Source organism: Tamandua tetradactyla, chromosome 7 (assembly GCF_023851605.1).
Source record: "Tamandua tetradactyla isolate mTamTet1 chromosome 7, mTamTet1.pri, whole genome shotgun sequence".
Lineage (NCBI taxonomy): Eukaryota > Metazoa > Chordata > Mammalia > Pilosa > Myrmecophagidae > Tamandua > Tamandua tetradactyla.
The window spans coordinates 104051016-104073240 of NC_135333.1; the positions used below are offsets into that span (position 1 = coordinate 104051016).

Sequence of the window (22225 nt, forward strand, 5' to 3'; positions counted from 1 at the left end):
GCATGACACAGTTCCCAGTTTCTAGAAAGTTATGATCTAATGATTATCTAGTTCAGTACAACCGCATTGCCTCCTCTTTCTCTATCATTACGAGGTCTCCACCCCTTCTCGCCATACTGGATTATGTCCGGAACGTATAGTCTCCCATTTTGGAAGCAATGATGACAAAAGAAGCTCCTTGAAAAACTCTATTCACTTGCTTTTAAGTCTTAAGAAGACACTTTATTAACTCAAATGATTATTAATTAATAAAGTACTTAGTAAATTTCTTCAGTTTACTAAATGGTCTCCTCATGCGCTAAGCACTTAATGTGGTTTCTAGTTATTTTTAAGTGGCCTAACTCAGTGAGCCTTCTTTTTACTGCTCCCGCCTGGAATGAGAGGATATTGAAGGTGGCCACGAAGCTTGATACAACAAATTGTATTTTTTTTTTAATCCAAAACTCACCTTGCTCAAGGTCACGGCTGCTTGCTGCCCTGTGACAGGTGCTCAGCGGCCTTGAGGAGCACGGCTGTTTCGTATACCTGTGCCCACGTGGCATAGAGGTGCCTCCAGCCCCGCTCAGCTACAAGTGCTAACTGGTGATTCTACTGAGTAAAAAGTATCTGAAAATATTATCATTGTTTATCTGAATAATGAAAGGTTCATTAAAAGGTGGAAATATCAGCACTTCATAGTATGTTTCCTTGGTTGGAAAAATAATACCCCCTCCCCCCAATTGTCGTCATTTGCTGTGTTAACTGGAAGTGATAATTAATGGGAGAGTCCTTTTAAGATTAACTAGCCCCCAGATTCTACAAACTCCCACAAAGTAAAAAAGATGAAATTACCATTATAACATCATTTTTGCCAACCAGTCAGATTCATTAAAAGCATGAAATACAAGAAAGGGGTAAGCCCACCACCACCATGCAGTGATTTCTCGTTAAAGGAGATGGGGAGATACTTCAGGGAAGAGATTAATAGAAAGAATGTACGTATTCTTACCCTCCTTGCTGATTTACACTATGCTGTGAGGTTAAAATAACAGGGGGAAATGCAAAAGCTCTCATATGATTAATGCTGATGTGCCAATCCTCTTGTTACAATTTATCATGCATTCACAGCACGCACTTTCAATTCTTTTCCTTTTGTGTCTTATATCTGTTCCGTGTAGTTCATTTCAGTGATATATATTTATTTTTATAGGGAACAGTGCTACTCATAATATGCAGTCATTTCCTCCTTTCTTTGAAAATTGTATTTTCCATCTCTTTTGAGATTTCCAGACCAATCATAAGACATTATGGTTTAGGCAGTATTTTATTTCATAGACTTATTAAAGAGACATTTAGGGAAGCAGTCCTAAGGATTATGTAGTTCAATTCTTCACTTTATAGACTAGAATACTGAGGTTGAGTTGTCCCTAAGTCTTATATTATATACCTGGGTTAAAGAAGAAAAGGGAAGACATTATAGAATACCACCCTATCTTTTAAAAATATTTTTATTGTAAAATATGGCATATGTACAGAAAAGTGCTAAATTTCAAAGTACAGTTTAATGAGTAGTTATAGAGGAAATTTCAAAGTAAAGCAGGGGTTACAGTTTTACAATTTCAGATAGTTCCTTCTAGCTGATCTAATCCACTAGAAACTAAAAAGAAATATCTATATAATGAGTCAGTAGTCATATTCAGTTGTAAAATCCTACCTTCTACGTACAATTCCTCCCTTTCATTTGACCAGTTTCTCAATCTTCAGAGATGTTCGGTTAATGACCATTCAAACTTCTTCATGTTGAAAAGGGGGGTTGATATTATGGGGTTTGGAAATGCAGCTGGTTGATGGTCTGGGAGAGAATGGCACTTCTAAGTTTTAGAGCTTATCTGGCTTAGGAACAATCTGGAGGTTTTAAGTTTCTGAAAAATAAACAATAATTAAAATTTTATAGGGTCTTAGATAGAGTCCTGGGATTTCTTTAGGGTTTCAAGGAATACTGTTGGTGGGGGCTTGGCGTACTATGGCAATTTGTAAGCTTGTATAAGTGTAACTTCCAGAATGACCTCTTGACTCTGTTTGAGATCTCTTAGCCACTGAAACTTTATTTTGTTACATTTCTTTTACCCCTTTTGATCAAGAAGGTATTCCCAATTCCACAATGCCAGGTACAGGCTCATCCCTTGGAGTCATGTCCCACATTGCCAGGCAAACTTACATCCCTGAAAGTTGTGTTCCATGTAGGGGGGCAGGTAATGAGATTATTTGCAGAGTTTACCACCCCACATTTTTTTACAATCTTTACACACATCAGAGAACTTTCAAATGAACCTTCTATTTTATCCTCACAATAATTCTTGGAAGTAATTATATTGGTATTATTCTCCATTTCGCATAATAAAAAATGTTCCAGCTAATACGCAGCAGGATTTAGGGGATGAGAACAGAATCATAGAAGTAGAAAGCATCTAGCTTAATTCCCTCAATTTGAAAATAAAACAATCGAGGTCTAGAGAGGTTAAACAGGTTGCTTAAGGTTGAATTATTCTAGTCTAGGGTGAGGATGAGATCTCCACATGCTGATTTTCTGCCTGCATCTTTTGTCAGTATACTACTTCTCTCACAAATTTATAAAGATGTCTTAAAACAGGCTGATTATATTCATTAAGTGATGTCAGGCAACACATTTTTAATTTGCTCCTCCCCACCCTCAACTCAACATATAGACTCTGGGTCACACTAGAAATAACATAAACTGATCTTTAGAGTGAAAGCTTGGTAGTCAAACTAATCCCACGCCATTCAACTTAGATAAACAAATTGAAAGTATAGAACAAATCTTCCCCTATCCTCTTTGTCTGTTTACCCACTGAGCATCCTTTCCTCCACCAGGGAAGCATCCTTCTCTGTGCTCCATGAGCATTCTTCTTTCTCCTCCCTGATACTGTGATGCTACTTATCTTCAGCTCCTGATATTCTTTATCATAGAAGCAGATTAACCATCTATGAGGGTCTGTCTTGTTTATGAGCTAATTAAAAGAAAACATAAAGAAGTATATGCATTTCTCCCAAGGGACTTTTATGAGTCAAGAAGGTGTGGTCCATCCTAGAAGTTATAAAGGACCTCTTCCTCTCACCACCCAGCCTGGCTTTTTAATACATATGGTTTTCAGAAAGAGAATAAATATTAATGTCCTACAGCAGAGAAGCACCCGAAGCTCCACTTCCAACTTGCTTTCTGTTACGGGTCTACAAACTATTGAATCCGTGATACTGGATGAGAATCTCTGAACTGTGTCATTCAACCTGTCTCTCCTGCTTTTCTTTTTCTGCGATATTCTCCATTTTTTACCCTCACTCTTCTCTCAGCCCTTCTCTTCCACATCATCTGATCTTTTTCTGCATGTTGGTCTATCTACAACATAAGCTGAAAGAAATACAGTGTTTTCCAAACACAGAGTTTTCAAAGACCACATGAATTGCTATCTTCTCCTAAATACTTTCTGCAGAAATTCAGCTTTCAGTTTTTATTCCATTTTCTCAGCAACTACAGCACTTATGGTTTGTATTACTCATTTGGCACCTCTTGAATGTGACCTCATATTATTATTTTTCTTTTGATGTTTCTGTCCTGTTTCCCCAAAAAGATGAGAAATTGTTCCCTAGAAGACAGAAACATACGTCCTTGGCATCTATCAAGGATTCTTACCTAGGGTCTGTCGTGATCACAATAAATGTCTGGTGTTGATGTTCTCCTTTGTATTTGATTACATTTCTCTGACTTGAGCTCCCTTGTTTTGTTTCATAGCTGCTTCTTAGTGCAAATCTCTTTAGTTTTTGAAGATCTAGGAGGGCAGAAGTGATATGACCTAACTGTGCCCGTGCTATAAGTATTTCATCATATCTGCAATGTTCCCAGTGTTCCAAGTTACTTTCTGCATTCTAGTTTGGATGTGCAAAATAAATCACCCAGGCAAGACGTTCTGTTAAAACTATTACAAACATTGCATCACTAAACAATTGTAGTATAGGCAGAGTTCTAATTTCCCTTCATATCATTTTCATAAGTTATCCTCATACAGAAGAATTTGCACTTTCCCATGAAAATGAAGAAATTCTCATGTCTTAGGTATAACTTTGATGAAATAATAGTACAATTACTGGGTCTCTATTATGTATCAGACGTTATGGTTAGCATCTAATATTCTCAGGTATTACTAACAACATTAATAAGCACTATTATATTCTGCATGTAAAGAAACTGGAATTAAAGAATTTCCACAACTAGTGTAGGATCACACAGCTGGAATATTATGGAACCAGGATTAAAACTCTACATCTTTGCACACAATAGGAACTTGAAAATGTGTAATAGTGATAAAATAAAAAATGCCTCACAAAATTATAATTTTATACTCTTATATAGTTATATATTAGAGCACATATTGCTGAATATATTTTTACCATTATTGGTCTATAATGATGCCCAAGATCCTTTCTCATTCCTGTCCCAAGATTTCTATAATCATGTGAAGAAATAGCATTATCTTCAAGTACAAAAGAAAATAATTCTGGCATAACACATGTAATAATTATAACTGAAGCTTTTATAACCTGTTACTTATATCCTTTAATTTGCTTTTCTAACTGTTACATCTATCACTTAATTTGCTATGACATACTTATGAGGTAGGTATTACTATCACATTATATTATATTTGCTATGGTAAAAGACAACAAATTCTGGTTGGAGTAAAAATTATTGTAGAATCTAGCATCCCTTGCAAATAAACTTACTATTTGCAGACGTAAGGATATCACCAGATAATATAACACCAAATAACATCTTATTTATATAAGATTTTCAACACTACAAAGAAACTGTAGTAGTTACAACCTCTATGAAGCATGTTTATTAATTTGATTTTATTTATATGTCTGAGAAGTGCATTCTGTTCAATGAAAATTTAATGCAATTAATTTTAAAGTCTTGAAATAAGTGCTCAAGAAGTATTGATCTGAATCCTATCAGCTAATGGTTTAATCAACAGGTCACCTACAAAGCAGCACTGTGAATTCAATTTATGTACTGCTGTGCTTGCATTGCAAAATGATTTATTCCTTATCCAAACATAATTATAAAACTGTAAGAGATATTCAGTCATACATTGAACTTTTCTAAGAATTTCATTAGAGCCTTGATTTTCAACATTAATTGGAATATTCTAGAGAGTAACCTACGTGGGACCAAATTTGAGTATGATTGTGGTGGTGCGTTTAAAACAAGGAGATCAAATCTTGTTAGTGTAAAAACCATAAATTACTGTCTCTGGGGACCCACCGTAATATTTTCATATGCCTAGAATACATTTAGTAAATTCCCTTTGCCAATTCACTTAATGGCAGTATAGCAGTCCCCAAAAGTTAAGTGTTAACAGATCTAAAACATTAACAATTTACACCATTACACCATTATCTCCATTTTATTGGAGAAACCCCTATTGCAATTTGATTGGTCTTTGATTAATGCAGTATCTCTTTTCTAATGCAGGTAAATGGTTTAACTATGGAATTATCTTTCTCGTCTTGATTTTGGATCTTAATATGTGGAAGAATCAGATATTTTATAAACCTCACGAATACGGACAGTATATTGGCCCAGGGCAGAAGATTTATACAGTGAAAGATTCCGAAAGTTTAAAGGACTTGAACAGAACCAAGCTCTCCTGGGAATGGAGGTCTAGTCACATAAACCCGCAGACAAATAAAACCTATGCTGAGGGAGACATGTTTTTGCACAGCAGGTTCATAGGAGCCAGCCTGGATGTCAAGTGTTTGGCCTTTGTTCCAAGTTTGATAGCTTTTGTGTGGTTTGGATTCTTCATCTGGTTCTTCGGACGATTTTTGAAAAATGAGCAAGGCATGGAAAACCAAGACAAAACTTACACTCGCATGAAAAGAAAATCTCCATCAGAACACAGCAAAGACATGGGCATCACTCGAGAAAACACTCAGGCCTCGGTGGAAGAGCCTTTGAATGGCCCTCCCTTGGTTTGCATCAGGTCTGACTTGAATGAGATCGTCTACAAGTCTGCTCACCTGACATCGGAAAACTTGAGCTCACACTTGAATGAGTCTACCAGCACAGCAGAAGCTGATCCAGACCCCACCACTTCTAAAAGTACACCTACGAACTAGATTCAATTACTCGGACAGCACAAAAGGCAACCTTGAGTGTAACTTTCCAGCTAGTCTTTCCTTTTGTAAACGTAACGTTTACGTAGTGTTAGGTACAGAAATACAAACAATGCCACAACGGTGCTCAACATGCTTTTTCTAGGACTCATTGTTTTCTATTTGTATTATAATACACGTGCCTACTGTATACCTAACAGTTCTCTAGAGTTTGCTTTTCACAATCGCACAAGCTATTTACTGACCTTACAGCATAGTAGATTAGCTGATTACTTGTGTATCTGATGTTCAACCATAGTGGTGCCTTCAGACATTAAACTGTTTTTAACTATACCAGAAATGAAGTGTGGAACAGTTCTCTAACCTATTTCACATGGTTCTTTTTTTTTTTTAAACAATTTTTTTTCAATCTATACTTGATGTTTGAGCAGGAAACAGATATACCCAAAATGTGGCTCAGGAAGTATCTCTTGGTTTCTTATTCAGCAGCAGAGTTGGTGACTTTGACAGCTATACTGCAGAGAAGCACGATGATTACCTTTAGATTTTAATTGGCTGTCTGCCAAAAACAAGTACAATTGCAAAATCCAGTAATAGAACAATAATCCATTATGGATCACTACTTGTGAAATGTGACTTTCCCCAACCAGAAATTGCAATGAAATGAAAACACCTAATTATGTTTTCCTAATTAAAGATATATTGCTACTTGATTAAATCCTGCCCTTCACCTTTGGGAACAAAGGTTAAGAGGCACAGTTGAGTGAACTCTCAAACTTACTGGCATTTACACAACGTCCTACAAAACCAAGGAACTGAAGTTTTAATCAAGTGAAGGTTGCACAGCCAACCACCTACAATATTTGTACATCTTTCTGTAAATATAGTTCTGGACAGTGAAAATTGGGAATCATATGCCATCCCTGAACAAGTGAATTCCTCTGAAAATCATGCAGTGGGACATTGTGAGATAGAAAATGGCATGCATGAAAGAATCTGATCAGTGGCTTGTTTTCTGTGTACATTGTTGTTGTTTATTGTTGTTTTTTTAAGAATTAAACATCACACATTAATAAATAAGAAATATTCATCAGTGATGATGTGATGCAGGTTTTTTTTGTTCGTTTACTTATGGTAGAGCGATTTTGTAATACCTTGGTTAACAAGAGTTTATTTAAATAAGATGCTTAAGCTTGATGCCAGGCAAATTAAGAAATGGAACACTCCTAACTTGCTTTTAATTTTTGTTCCATAAATTTTGATGGCATGTTCCTGGGAGGGAGGGGATCATTTTAAGGTGAAATTATTTTTTGTCACATACTGACATAGCTGTGTTTTGTCTTTGTGATTTTTTTTTAAATCTGTCTTGTTTTGGTCTTTCTGCTTTTAAGCTTGCAGCATGCTGAATTTAGCATTCAAAGTAGAACTATGCATTTATCTGTCACTTGAGGGCCAGCTTTAATAAACTTCTTTCTATGATTGTTTACCAAGCAGTTGGAACCATAATCCTGCTGTTTCTTTTACCTTTAATAGCCATATATGGTGCTGCTTATAATTCTAAATATCTCTGACACTGAAAACACAGAGATCAAACTCAGTATAGTATCCCACTGACCATGTTTACCATGCTAATCCTAATGTGTGTTAATATTGGCTATTTCCAAATTTGCAAAGCATAGAACATTCAACTTTGATTTTCTGGAATAAGTACATAATTCCACCTGGGACCGTATTTTTATTTATTCTGAAAGTTACTGTCTTTTAGAATAAAGAAAGAAATTTATCAAGAAAGGGAGTGCTTATTACCAATTTGTTTCTTATGGAGCTATTATTTAAAAATCTTTAGGTATGTATCAAAAAGAGTGTTTCAAATTAGAGAATCTAATTACAGAAATGTTAATATAGGAGAAAAAATCTGTAGTACCAGGCTTATATGCTTCTAGAGATTGACTAGAGAAACTGACCAACAATTATGATGAAAGTATATCTATAGGTTTTCAAAAGTTTCATTACCAAATGGAATGATTTCCATTTGCTGACTCTTTTTGCTATTACACTGTCCATTTGTCCTTGTAGCAATTAAATAATAGAAAAAGGAAATTAAAATCAAAGTCAAATCCATTTATGTTGTCTTAGATTCTGAGTCACAATAGATTATGATTCTACAGAACTTTAAAACCCCAAGCTTTTTGGACTATAAAGGACATCTAAGAGAAAAAAAAGAAAAAGATGTGTACCAAACTCAGAAAATTAGGTGTTAAAATAAAGAACGTTTTAAAAAAATCACTAACAACAGAGTCCAAAGAAAGCTTAACAAATGTGATATCTTAATTGCGGTAATGCTTAGGGATTATAAACAATTATACTTCTGCTGTTCAGTAATTACAGTATTTTCTTCTATGTAGTGAAGCATTTGTGCTAATATGACACAATTTCAGTATCCTGCATTTATAGAGTATTTCATTAGTAGTTTAAATGGAAAATTAAATAAACAGTATGAATTTATGCCTGATCACGTACACTTAGACGTAAATCTCATCACCGCATTCACCATCTGTATTATATAACCACAGCTAGTCACCTCATCTTCTCCCTATGGTGTCTACCATCTTGTTCCCTTATCTTTTAGGACATCTAAGGTCACAGGGAATCCTTTTAGAGACCTTAAAAATTATTTCTTCTCCATTTGCCCTCTTAGCCAATCAGGCACAACATCGCCTTTTACTTTATAGCATTAGGTTTCCCCACAAACCAGCTGACAGTGCAATGGAAAAAGCCATCCAAAACAGACACCTAGATTTGAAGATTGGAGGCAGTACTACAACTGTCTCACCACTGGATGCCAAAAGCAATTTTGTTACATTATTTGGCTGCCTCATGTCTCACCAACACAACCTGATATGTAACACGAGTAAAGCAATGCTAATGCATCACTCCACTGTCTTGGTAACTAAGGGCTAATTAAGGATGCCAACTGGATTATCTGACATTTAGCCAAGATCTTAAACCCCACCATTGCTTCTCACCTATGTGTCCTTCTTCTGAGCTAATCCCTGTTAAGTAGAAATACTTGATTATACAGCCCCAACCTGGGTGTTGTATTTCTATGGGCTTTTTCCCTTTTCAGCCCATTATTGGGCTCACTTCTCCATCATATCATAATTGCCTCTGGCTGTGCTCCTCAGAACCCAACAATGACCAATGGCCACCTCTACCTTTAAAAGAAAGGGAGCATCTCTGTTTTGCTGCAGGTAAATTGGCACTTCTCTAGTTTAGCCTGTCAAAGATAAAGTAAGAGAATTTTAAAATTTTGTTAAAGGTTTTTTGACAATAAATGATTCACAGATCAGGCAGCCTGAAACCAAAAGTGGCAAGAAGCTCCACTGAGATAGTAGAAAGGGGAAACTTATTTAGGGCAAATGCAGAGCAAGTGAAGAGATGTTCTGATAAGCAGACATTAAGTTTGCATTTTACATGGGGTAAGGTGTTTTACAAAGTGGGGAACAGATATACATTGATTAGTATGGTCTGTCTATTCTGATAAGCTATCTCCTGGACTCTTGAAAGTGATTTATCACCAGTGGTGCCTATCTGTAATTATGCGGGATGTGTTCCATTGTTCCATTTTCTCAGCCCCTACAGGTTGTTTTTGTCTTCTGGAAAACCTTTTCTAGGAAAGAGGTTCCTCCTGGCAATACCCAATGCAGGCAGCCATTTTATTTTACTTAAAATTTCCTATTTTGATTTTTAAACATGTTTGGGTGTGTAGGGATGTGTGTAAAAATACATGGAAGGCAAATGGGAACCAGTCTAGATAAGAAAAAAGAGCTCAGTGTTTGGCTTGCTACCATTTACATCTGCAGTAATTGACCTCCAAATTTGAGTTCACTTATGACAATTCTAGTATAGTTGCAGTAGAACTGTATTATAATCTGAGCAACTAGAGAAGTTTTGATGTATTTTTAGCTCACAACTCCTCTTGTTGAAGATAGAAAAAGAAGTGGATGTTTGTAATGGAAAATGAAGGTTAGGTAGATGATAGAGAATGAGTAGAAGTTGCTGAAATGAAGTCTTGGAAACAATAAGGGAAGTTTTAGTGTGAGCAGATTTTAAAACTGTAGAGAGGGGATTGAGGCCTTTGTAAGAGGAATTTCAACAAAAATTTATCCTGAGTCCAACATTCCTGCATTTTAGGCAGGGAATTCAAAAGGATATGTTCAACATAGCTAAGGAGATTACACAAGAAGTTTGTTTCTTAAATATTCTAACATTCAAGTTATTCTATGGCTGCCCAGGGAGACCCAAGATAGAAGACACAGAACTGTCAAGAGATGGGTGTGGGAGAAGAGAAAGACAAACTCAACACAATTCTAAGAGACTTGGAACATCCTTAATGGAAGAATAAACATTGGGCAAATTTTGTTTGTAAGCATATTATCAGCATATAAAAGCTGGTATCTTACAGACAAAAATACCTTTCAGATATTTTATGATATAGATTCTGAAAACTTCTAGTGAGAGATAAATTATGTTATTATGAACTTAATACATGTAATTTAGTGTGACATATCAGTTACTCTACTTTTATATAAAATACGTATAATGTATTTCACTGGTCTATTTTGTATCTCCATTTTCCAATATGATTTTATAAGGTCTTTAAGTTCCTTAATACCAAAAATTCTGCTATTGGGGTTTTTAGGGTTTATGATCGAGAAGGACCACTATAATTTATATTTGAGTATTATAGTAAAAAAATACCAATTTATAGATGCTTCTCACCTTAATAATTTTTTCACATTATTCAGATATTAAGCATCCATTCATGTTCAATCCTTATGGTAATAATACTGACATTTTTTAGTATATTTTATGTACAAATAAATTATCTCACTCAATCTCACATTAACCATTCAAGGTAAGTATGTTTAATTTCATTTCACAGATGATGACTGAGGCTCAGAGATTTATTAACTTGCCCAAGATCACAGAGCTGGCAAAAGGCAGAGTGACAATTTTAACCAGGTTTGTCTGACTCCAAAGACCCTTTATTTTCCATCACATTTCTTCACAAACATCCATCTTGGTTCAAATAAGATCTTTTGTGAGGATGGGTGTATGGAGCAATTGTGCAAACATAAGATGCTGGCTTTCTATCAATTCTTATCTCTCAAGCACCTGAGTTAATTTCTAATAGCTGTCTGGATGCAATTTACAAGTTAAGTCATATAATTAAAACAGGTAAGTTTGAATTAATTGGCAGGATCATTCAGTACTTTGCCAAGTGTTTTGATTTTATGCTACATCTACAAAACCAAATGCAGATTTTTTATAATACAGTTTCCAGCATTGGACTTGGTTTCCTTCCTGATTTCACTTTCCTTGGGTGGGGAGAGGACAGAGGGGGAGCTGGGGCTCTGCATGTTTTGAGCACACACTTAGGCAAATGTCTGGGGAGAGATAGGTACTTATGAATATTGAAAAAAGAATAAAATCATTAGCTAATGGCTAGTTTTAGGAGGCATTATTTGAAGATGAGCTCTAGGAATAACTGCATTTTGGCATCCCCATCTATAGTGTAATGAAAAACTTGTCTATTTTTTGTCCCCAGTTCATGGGGAAGTGTTTTAGTTTGCTAAAGCTACCAGAATATAATATACCAGAAATGTATTGGCTTTTACAAAGGGGCTTTATACAGTTCTAAGGCCTAAAAGTGTCCAAATGGAGGCATCCAGAGAACGATATCTTGACTCTGAAGAAAGGCTGATGTCTGTCACATGGGAAGACATGTGGTTGGCATCTGCTGTTTTTGTTCCCGGTTCCATTGCTTCCAGCTATGGATTCTATTGGTTTCCTCCCTAAGTGTCTGTGGGTCCACCCTTAGCTGCTTCAAGGCAAAATTCTGAGTTTCAGCTCTTAGCTTAGCATCTCCCAGGGCTGGAGATTTCTTCTCTTCAGGTTCTGGCTATTTCTATGTATCCTTGTTTAGCACCCAGGTTATTTCTGTCTCGATTTCCAAACATCTGCATCTATGTTGCTTCTGCGCTTTCTCCAAATTGTTCCCTCTTTTAAAGGACCCCAATAAACTAACCAAGGCCCATCTTGAATGGGTGGGGGTCACCTCTCCATCTAATCAAAAGGCCATACCAACAGCTGGGTGTGTCACATCTCCATGGAAACAGCCTAATCAATATGTCTGCCCCCACAAGATTGGATTAGGAAAAGAACATTGCTTTTCTAGGGTGCATAACACCTTCAAATCAGCACAGGATGGAACTCTGAATCTTTGGAATTCTCCAGGATAGGAGTGCCTTTTGTTATTTGTGGTCAGTTTAAGACCATATCAGATAGAATATATGCTAATGAGATGACAGTCCAGGCCAGCTATGCCAGATGATTAACCAGATGAATAAGGAACTGGGGCATGGAGCTAAGTCTTATGGACCCCAACAACTGGGTTGAATCCAGGTGGACCTTGATTCTATCAATCATGTTTACATAGACTAATGGCACTGGAAGCTCCAGAGATCTTCCCAATTGATAAAATTCATCTCTCTGCCAAGAGGGTGATGCATTCTAACTCCATGTGGAAAAAAAACTAGAAGCTTGTGTTTGAGTTCCCCCAGGCCTCTCCTTATGTATCTCTTCTTTTGGCTTCTTCTTATTTGTATCCTTTTACTACAATAAAACTATAATCATAAGTTTAGGGCTTTCAGTGAGTCCTGTGAGTCATTTGAGTGAGGTTGTAGAAGTTGAAGAAATTTTTGTGATATCTTAATATCATCCAAAGTTTATTAGTTATTTCTTAATACCCTCATCAAGGTGAGCAAGCTGTATCATGGTAGGAATTGTACGGGCCCTTGAACAGAATGAATTTTAATTTCTCATCCACAGAACAGGGATAACAAAATGGTGATATCTCCTAAGGTTTTGAGAGGATTGAATAAAATTGTGTGTATGAAAACATCCTGTAAGCTGTAGTGAGTTATACACATGTAGATGCTGGTCCCCTCCAGTGCCCACCATTCTACTGGGTCAGCTCTGTTTGCCTTCTCTAGTAGCTCCTAGGTTGATACTGTCATTGAACATATGTAGGCCATTTGCTCTCAATTTTCTGTTTCTTTGAGACTGTTTTGAACTCTAAAAGTTGCAGTGTAATCCATTTTTCACTTCTCAACAGAAATTCAGACCCCATTAGTTTAAAGCAAGAAGCTAAATTGTCTGAATCAATGGCAGTAATCCCTTGAAGCTGCTGGGCCAAACTTTTTCCTCAAGGTTTGCTCTGCTTTAGAGTTCTAAATTATTTCCTTCCTTTTATGATTGTTTTGCCAGTTTCTCTTACCAGTAATTCAGCACCTTTCATAAATCCTGAAGTGAAAGTGCTTGTGTCTTCAGGATTTAAAAGAGAGCCAACGCATACACCTAAGCCTCTGCACTTGAGGATCTTCTCTGCTGTATTTGGATGTGTCAAGGTAGACGTTTCTGAATCAAAAAGTTAAGCTAAGCAGAGGGATAGAGAAATAAAGAGGCAAGACATTTCTGAATCAGACTTTCTATACAGCCTTGCCTTTTAGAAAGAGGCTACTTTTGTATCCCAACACCTCAGCTAAAACCCATAGTTGAAGCTTTAAGAAAAAATCTATGATAAATTTGAAAACAGTATCATTTTCCATTCAGTTTATAAATTTAATTGGTTTAAATACATTACTTCATTTAGATTGTCCTGTTGACTTCAGCATTTTTAGTTATTCTTGACTCAATGAAAAGAGCATTGGCCAAATCAGGAAAGACAACTCTAACAATTACTACTAAGTTTTGATAACCATAAAATTACTCTAAAATTACTTTGAACAAATTATAATGTTCCTGAATTTGAGGAGCAATATTTGGAGCATCATATATGCCGAAAAACTGGAAGGCTCTATCATTTTACACATCCAAATGGTCTCAAAAGGAGTAGATGTGATTCACTTTGTCTCATATAACTGCCTCCTACTGTCCATCATTACCATGACTGCCATGACTAATATCTCATCATTACTTCCTAGGATGACTGTCCTTTCATCTTAACTGGTCTTTCTGACTCTCACCTTGTCCAACACAATCCATTCTCCTCCTTGTTACCAAATTGGTCTTTCTCTACTATAAATCTGATTAATCACTTCACTGTTTCATTGACCACTTATTGACTATCAGTAGCTTTTAATAATATTGTGTACAACTCCAAAACTGCAGTGGATTAGCACAGTAAAAATTCATTGCTTGCTCATCTGGCAATTGAATTGGTTGTCCACTGGGTGACCTACCATTCAGTGACCTAAGGATTCAATCATATTCCATCAAGTGATTCCTTAACCCTCTAGGATTTAGATCCTTCAAGAAAATTCTGAGTTATTCAGCTGGCTACTGGGGAAAGGAAAGGAGGAATTCTATAAGAAGTCTCAGGAGCAGACCTGGAAATGGAAATGACATATACCATTTCTTGCATTTTACTGGCCAAAGCTTGGTCACAGGCCTGCCTAACTGCAAGGGAGATTGGAAAATGTTCTTCAACTGTGTGCCCATGAAGGACAGGGAATGAATTTGGGGAGCATTTACAAAATATACACAGCCAGTTCCTACCAGGACACACATGAGATACCGGTAAAGCAAAGAGCAGCAAGTCAGAGGGGACAGGTGAAAAACTTTGAGAGAAGGGTGCTACATCCTCACCTGATTAATCAGTTACTCCTACAGCCATGATTGCTTGGGTAGATGGTTACCTAATGACTGTGTATTCGATGATGTTGACCTTTTAGAAGAAGGAAATATACTATCTTCATTCTACATAACTACGTGAGCAGTTCATAGCTAAATGCATGTAGACCTAAAGCATCATCCCTTGGCAGCATAAGATGGAGCAAAGTTGAGCTGATAAAACAGGTTTGCAGGTCTGGTCTCTGAAAGCCAAAATTGGAAGACAAACACAAGTCAAAAGCTCTAAAACTCAAGTGAATTGAGATTATAGTTGTATTCTTATAAATGGTATCTGAATTCCTTAAAAGCCTATTTACATGTTGAAAACATCAATTATTTCACCAATTTGAAATATGTGGTTCTTGTAATCAATTACTTTGAGTCAATGTTTAGAATTATTCATGAGTTATGTTTTAATGGTATTTGATGAGAACCACCAGCAGCATCCATTAATTTGATTAGTTTGTATGGCCTGGAAGAAAAGCCTGGCAGATAGCCATATGTGAATAAATAAAACAGGGTCTCAGTATGAGTATGCAAGCCAGCCTTGCCAGCCTGGTATCTGGCAAAGACTGATGACTGATGGGAAAACAAAACAACATTAGGGAAGAAATGCCTCATGTCTTCTATTTCTGCCTCCTTGGCATTTTATAATCAGTCACTTCTTAACTCAAGGGGTGAATATAAGTTGTTTTCCTCTTCCACCCCACACCCTGGCCCACTCCATATTGCCCTTTTTAAAGGACAAAGCAAATGATGGGTTATTTTTGAAACCTAAGGGTTTAAATATGTATCATAGCCCAGGCAGGATTCTGCTTCATGGCACTATGGAATTTCACAAGCATGAAAGACAGGGTAATAACTATGAACATTGAAGGAAACATGAGCCAGAGCCAAGGTCCTAATTTTTCTGAGGTCCATCCACTTTAAAGGGGAGAAGTGATGGCATAAGGAGGCAGCAGAAGGCTTTTATCCAAGGAACCCAATATGCAGAGTTGGGTGTAGGAGAAGTTTCCAGGCAATGGCACTGCTGAGGCATTCGAGGTATCATCATTGCTCCATGGCATGTCTAGTTCAAAGCAAAAAGCATTCCTAAGAGGCACAGGAACAGCCCATAGCTGGAGAATTTCCTGCTTGCATTTATGGGTTATTTGGTTTCCAATAAAGTAGTCTGGGGTTCAGGGCAGGGCTCTAGTCCCAGGATGGAACTGCATTGCAGACGAGACACCAGGCAGTATACTCCCCACATACCAGGCACACCATATAACGGAAAGTAACACCTCAGTGGTACCGCCAAACATGAGGTCCTGGCTTATGATCCAACACACCTCACTGGTTGAGGGGGAGCACCAGGAACGCTGCCAGATTTTGGTAGGAGTTACACGGTAACATACAAATCTGAATCCACAAAAGCAAGGACATTCTTGTCTGCAAAAAGGAACTGAGATAATACCAAGGAAGAAAGAGTTATTGCTAAAGTAGAGAAGATTGCATTTGCTTTCATGATAGGGTATCTTTGAAAAAAGAAAGAATTGGTAGTATTTCTTGTAACTATAATTAATTATTTGAATAATCATTTGTTTGAAGTATATCTAGTTCCTTATAAGACCTATGAGGACAGAAACTGCACGTGCTTCACTCACTCCTCTCTTTTTAGTGCCTCTCTCCAAGTGCACTAGATGGGGGATGTAGGGAGGGGTCAGATCATGCTTGGACCTCTGGCCCTGCTGAGGAGTTTGTATTTTCTTCTAAGGAAAATGGGAAACCGTTAAAGAATTTTAACTAGCAAATGATATTATTACATTTAGTATATTGAAACATCACTGCGACAAAGAATGTATGGAATGATTCATCAATCCAACAGAAAGGTCAAATCAGTTTAGCCTTGTCTTTAGTGACCTTAGGTCCCCTCTCCGTGATTGTCCAAAATTGTTCACCACTTGCTTGCATGAGGGTGGCATAACCAAACTGATCCCATTTTGATTGGAGTTCTTATTTAGCGTGTTCACTGTAGGCAGCAGGAAAATGTCACAGGCAGGCAGTGACAAAAAGGTGGGTTGGTCCATCCATTAAAGGACCCCAGAAAAGGCTCCTGTCACTCAAGTTTTTATATGGACTAAAGGATTATTTCAACTCATGCAACGAGTCATACATAAAACAAAGATTTCATCTCATACAATGAAGTGGTATATGTGCCATTCAACAAAAAGTTGGCCTACATATAGAGATAGGGAAATAAAGTGGCAGAAATGCCTGGATTTAATATGCATATAACATATAAAAGTTCAGAGATGATCACAGTGTCTCATTTCTGGCTCTCGGCCTCCCTTTTCTAAAAAAATTCATTTCTGCAAATAGTGCTCACAAAACAGCTATAATACCACTAAAATTGCTCTTGGTGACTTGTGGTGGACATGGAAATGTGCTTCCCGGTTCCCTCTACAAAAAAGGACCTATTCCCCAGGTGTGATGCACAGCCTCCTGCTGGCCGCACCTTCTGGTTCTGCTGCAGGGAACCAGGACAAGCATCCATCAAAGCAAATCATATCCTGTAAGTGACAGCATAAGGCTGGAAGACCCCTGGATGATTAAGCCCCAGAGACAGGCCCAGAATATGGACCACTTACCAAGGGCAACGGAATGTTCTGGTGAGAAGAGCATCAGCATTACTGAAGAAGATGACCATGAGATCAACCCTAATCACAGTGGTTCAACCAGATGAGTCTCTGCCCTTCTTTGGAAGGCACAGGTGGCTCTCCTCTGTAGGCCACAAATGATGGTTAAAAAAAAAAAATGTTATTATGGATAACTTTGGGGTGATAATACTCTAAAGCAACTGAAGTCAAGTGGTGGTGCTTAAATAACAGAACCGGAAGAGTCACAATGACTGTAATGCCTGGCAAGGTCGGAGTGCCAGCTAATGGGCCTGATCCACAGAAAGTAAGGGAGATGTGTCATTAGGGGCAGAATAAATGTGCAGTCAGCTAGGGTACCACTCATCCTATCCCAGCGAAGGAAATTAAGGATGGGGCACTAGGAAGCTGAAAGTAGTCACCCTAATAAAAAGTCATAGCTCTTTGTCCCGTTTCCATGCCCAAGCTTTGTGTGTGTGTGTGTGTGTGTGTGTGTGTGTGTGTGTGTGTGTGTGTGTGTATGGTCTTTAATTATAAGGAAATACAATAAAGTATTATAAGCAACCAGGCAGGATTTGGTGCCTATATTATAAGTGAAAGAACAGGTTTTGTTCATTTCTGACTTATCAGTAGTACCAAATATTAAAAAAAAAAAAAGGCATCCATTTTGATGGAAGGAAGAAAGGATTTTGGAATTTTACTCTTAGATAAATCATTTGTGACACACTGGGACACCTAAAGATTTTCTTAAATATGGGCACAGAAAATATAACTTTTATGGGAAAAAATTACATGAGCATATATTCCATTAAACCAAGAGATAAATTTAGAACACAAGGCTCTTGAAATCATATATAGAAGTATTTGTATGTCTTTTCTTGCTTGATTTAGTAATCCAGTCAGATTATTTGTATTCCTAGAGCAAAGCTTGACCAGTCAGAGTCCCTTTATCCCTTCTGCTCTTTTTCCAGCACAAAGCATATGTTATCCTTTAACTGTTTATTTTAAAATACTCTCAAACCTACAGCAATTTTAACATTTTGTCTCACTTGCCATATCATTCTATCTACCTATCTCCCCACTCTATCTTTCTCTATTTCTCTATCTCCATCTCTCTATTTGTCAATCTGTTTTGTGAACACTTGAGTGTAAGCTGTATACATAAAGCCCCTTGAACATTTAATACCGCCAGGTATATTTCCTAAGAGTAAAGATTCTTATGTATGTGGCAATTTATCAAACAGACATTGATATAAAGCTTACAGTCTATACTCCACTTTTTTTCATATGTCCCAGTAATATCCATTCAAGCCTTTTCTCTTCCCATGCTAGATCTGATTAAGGACTATATATTACATTTAATTGTCATTGTCTCATTAGTTCCCCTTTCTTTTCCTTTTTTTCATTGTGGGAATATATATACAACATAAATGTTCCTAACTCAACCACTTCCAAGCATACCAGTCAATGGGATTAATCATATTCACAATATTATTATACTCTCACCACTTTCATTACTGAAATTTTCCATCTTGGCAAACAGAAACCCTACACTCATTTTGCATAAACTCCCCATTCTTCCTGCACCCATCTCTAGGAGCTTGTATATCCTCTGTTATTTTCTTTGTAATTGCCATAGAATTTAAATTTAAAATCCTAAGTCTATACCAAATCTCATTTGCTTAGGTACCAACTTAACTTCAATAGTACACACAATCCATGTTCCTATACCATTCTATCCCCCCACCTTTATGCAGTTTTTATCTAAAATATCAAAAACTATATATTTATACATTATGAGTCTAAAACCACTGATTTGTCTTTGGATTTTAAACTTTTATCTTTTAAACCCTGTAAGATGAAAAAGTGAAGTTACAAACCAAAAATACATTAGTGTTGCCATTTATGTTTACCCATGCTGTTACCCTAGCAGGAGATGATCTTCATGAAGATTTGATCTATTACCTGTTGCACTTTCCTTTCAACTTGCAAAACTCCCGTTAGCATCTCTTTTAGGGCTGGTTAGGGGCAACAAACTCCCTCAGCTTTTGATTATCTGGGAGTGTCATAATTCATCCTTTATTTTTGAAAAACAGTTTTGCCAGACGTAGAATTGATGGTTGGCAAAGCTTTTACTTTCAGCAGTTTAAATATGTCATCCTACTGCCTTCTTGCCTCCATGGTGCCTGAAGAAAAATCAGCACTTACTTTTATTGGCTCCTTTCTGAATGGTATGTTGCTTCTCTCTTGTGGCTTTCAGAATTCTCTTAAATTTAGCATTCAACAGTTTGATTAAAACATGGTATATTTATGACTTTATTTGGTTTTACCCTATTTGGAGTTCATGGAGCATCTTGAATATGTGCATTCAAGTCTTTCATTGAACTTGGAAAGTTTTTGGCCATTATTTCTTTGAATATTTTCTCTGCCCCTTTCTCTTTCTTCTCCTTCTGGGACTCCCACAATGATTGGTATGCTTGATGGTGTCCCACAGATTCTTCAGTCTCTGTTCACTTTTTTCCTTTTTCTTTTTTCTGCTCTTCAGACTGAATGATTTCAGTTGTCATGTCTTCAAATTCACTGATTCTTTCTTCTGCCAGCTTCAATCTGTTGTGAACCCCTCTGGGAATTTTTAAATTTCTGTTTCTGTGGTCTTCAGCTCTGTATATTTCCTTTTCATTATTTTCATCTCTCTGTTGCTATTCTCATTCTGTTCATTTATTGTCTTCCTGATTTCCTTTACTTCTTTGTCCATTTTTTCCTTTAATTATTTGAGTATATTTAGGATTATTTTCTAAAAGTCTTTGTCTGGTAGGTCCCAGGTCTGGTCCTCCTCATTGATGGTTTCTAATACTTTAATCATATTCTTTGCCTGAGCCATCATTTCCTTATTTTTTGTATGTTTTGTAAACTTTTGTTGAAACCTGTACATTTTGATATTTTATGGTGTCATCATTAGAATCTAGACTCTTGTGATTTTATCCAGCTAGTATTATGACAGAGTTCTCTTTGATTGCCAGGAGCTAACAAAAAGAAGGAAGGAAGAAAGGAACGAAGGAAGGGAGGAAGGAAGGAAGGAAGGAAGGGAGGGAGGGAGGGAGGGAGGGAGGGAGGGAGGGAGGGAGGGAGGGAGGAAGGAAGGAAGGGAAAGAAAGAAAGAAAGAAAGAAAGAAAGAAAGAAAGAAAGAAAGAAAGAAAGAAAGAAAGAAAGAAAGAAAGAAAGAAAGAAAGAAAGAAAGAAAGAAAGAAAGAAAGAAAGAAAGAAAGAAAGAGAAAGAAAGAAAGAGAGAGAGAAAGCAGAGAAAGAGAGAAAGAAAGAAGAGAAAGAGAGAAAGAGAAAGAGAAAGAGAAAGAGAAAGAAAGGAAGGAAACAACTTTCCCAGTCTTTGCAGATTGACTTCTGCAAGTGCTCTCCTTCAGGGCTTATCCTTAAAATGAGTTTAAAGAATAACTCCAGACCCAAGTGTAGGGGCCTCCCTGATCCTTTCTGTGCATGGGTCCTGTCTTGGGCATGTGTGTGTGTGGCTCTAGGAATTCTCCTGTATAGGATCCCCTCTTCCCCAGGAAACAGTTTCCTCACAGTCCTGGGCAATGCACCATATGTCCTACATATAAGAGTCCTTTACCCTAGGAGCATAACTTAATTGCTTTCCCCAAGTGGTCTGCAGAAGAGTTCTTTAAAATGCCTTCTGCATTCAGGGCAAGTTCTGGGATGGTGAGTCTCTCAGGCTACCACCAGGCAGTTTAGGCCAGGCACAAATATTCCCAGAATGTGTGTGAGGATTACACTGCTCCCTCTGGATCCTGGACCAAGGATTCACATTGGGAGAATAGGCCAGCTCCTTGCTGAGATGGTGAAGGGTGGAGGAAGGGCCAGCCAAGGCACTATGAAATCCTACCACTTTCAGGCATCCTTTTCCTTGATTCTGTGATCACCCAGCTTCTGCAGTCCTTTAGCCATTTTACATAGCTTTCAGAAAGATGTTTCTGCCAGTTCTTATTGTTCAAGGCTTTTGTGTGGGGTTGGGGGAGGAGGGGTATTCCCTGAAGCATCTCATACTACCATCTTGATTGGGATGAGGGCCCTGAGCTAATTTGAAGACATGGAATCCATTGACTGAAGACAAGGCTTGATTCCTGGGAAAATGGATTTGCAACATTACCCCACGTATACATGGTAATGATTCTACCAATCTTTCCCAAAAATGGAACTATAATCATTTACTCAGATAAATGTGTAATGTGGAAAGAAGAATACTGAATATTTATAGAAATATTGTATATAAGGTATGAATTGACACAGACACATGGTCCCTTGTTAAAGTGGGGAGCACCAGAGGCCAGTATAATTCCTGGAGTCCTGGTCAGAGTAAGTCTACTGGATCCCTGGCACTGCCCAGTGTCACTTCTTCCCCATCTCTGAATGTATAATAGGGATTGACATATTTGGCAGGTGAAGTAGCCTCTACACTGTGTCCTTGGCCTGTGGAGTGAAAACTATTATAGTGGGAAAGACCAGCTACAAGTCTCTGGAACTGACAACTTGCACCCAGCCAAGATAGTAAATAAAAAATTATATTGCATCAGAGCAAGGGTTGAAGGAAATGCCAATTACTGCCACCCTTAAGGATCCCTAGGAGGCATGGGTAGTGGTTCCTCTCATATCTCTATTGAATTCACCA

At 37.4% G+C, this 22225-nt stretch overlaps 1 protein-coding gene across 7 annotated transcripts in view; it reads left to right on the top strand.

Moving 5' to 3' along the window:
- Window positions 1-7454, top strand: part of TMEM117 (transmembrane protein 117) — a 585676-nt gene extending 578222 nt beyond the window's left edge. For all 7 annotated transcript variants that reach the window (XM_077170633.1, XM_077170635.1, XM_077170634.1 and 4 more), the window contains one exon: window positions 5531-7454. In XM_077170633.1, coding sequence (XP_077026748.1) covers window positions 5531-6177 — 647 coding nt within the window. In that variant the 3' untranslated portion in view covers window positions 6178-7454. The remainder of the gene's footprint in view (window positions 1-5530) is intronic.
- Window positions 7455-22225: the final 14771 nt, after the last annotated feature.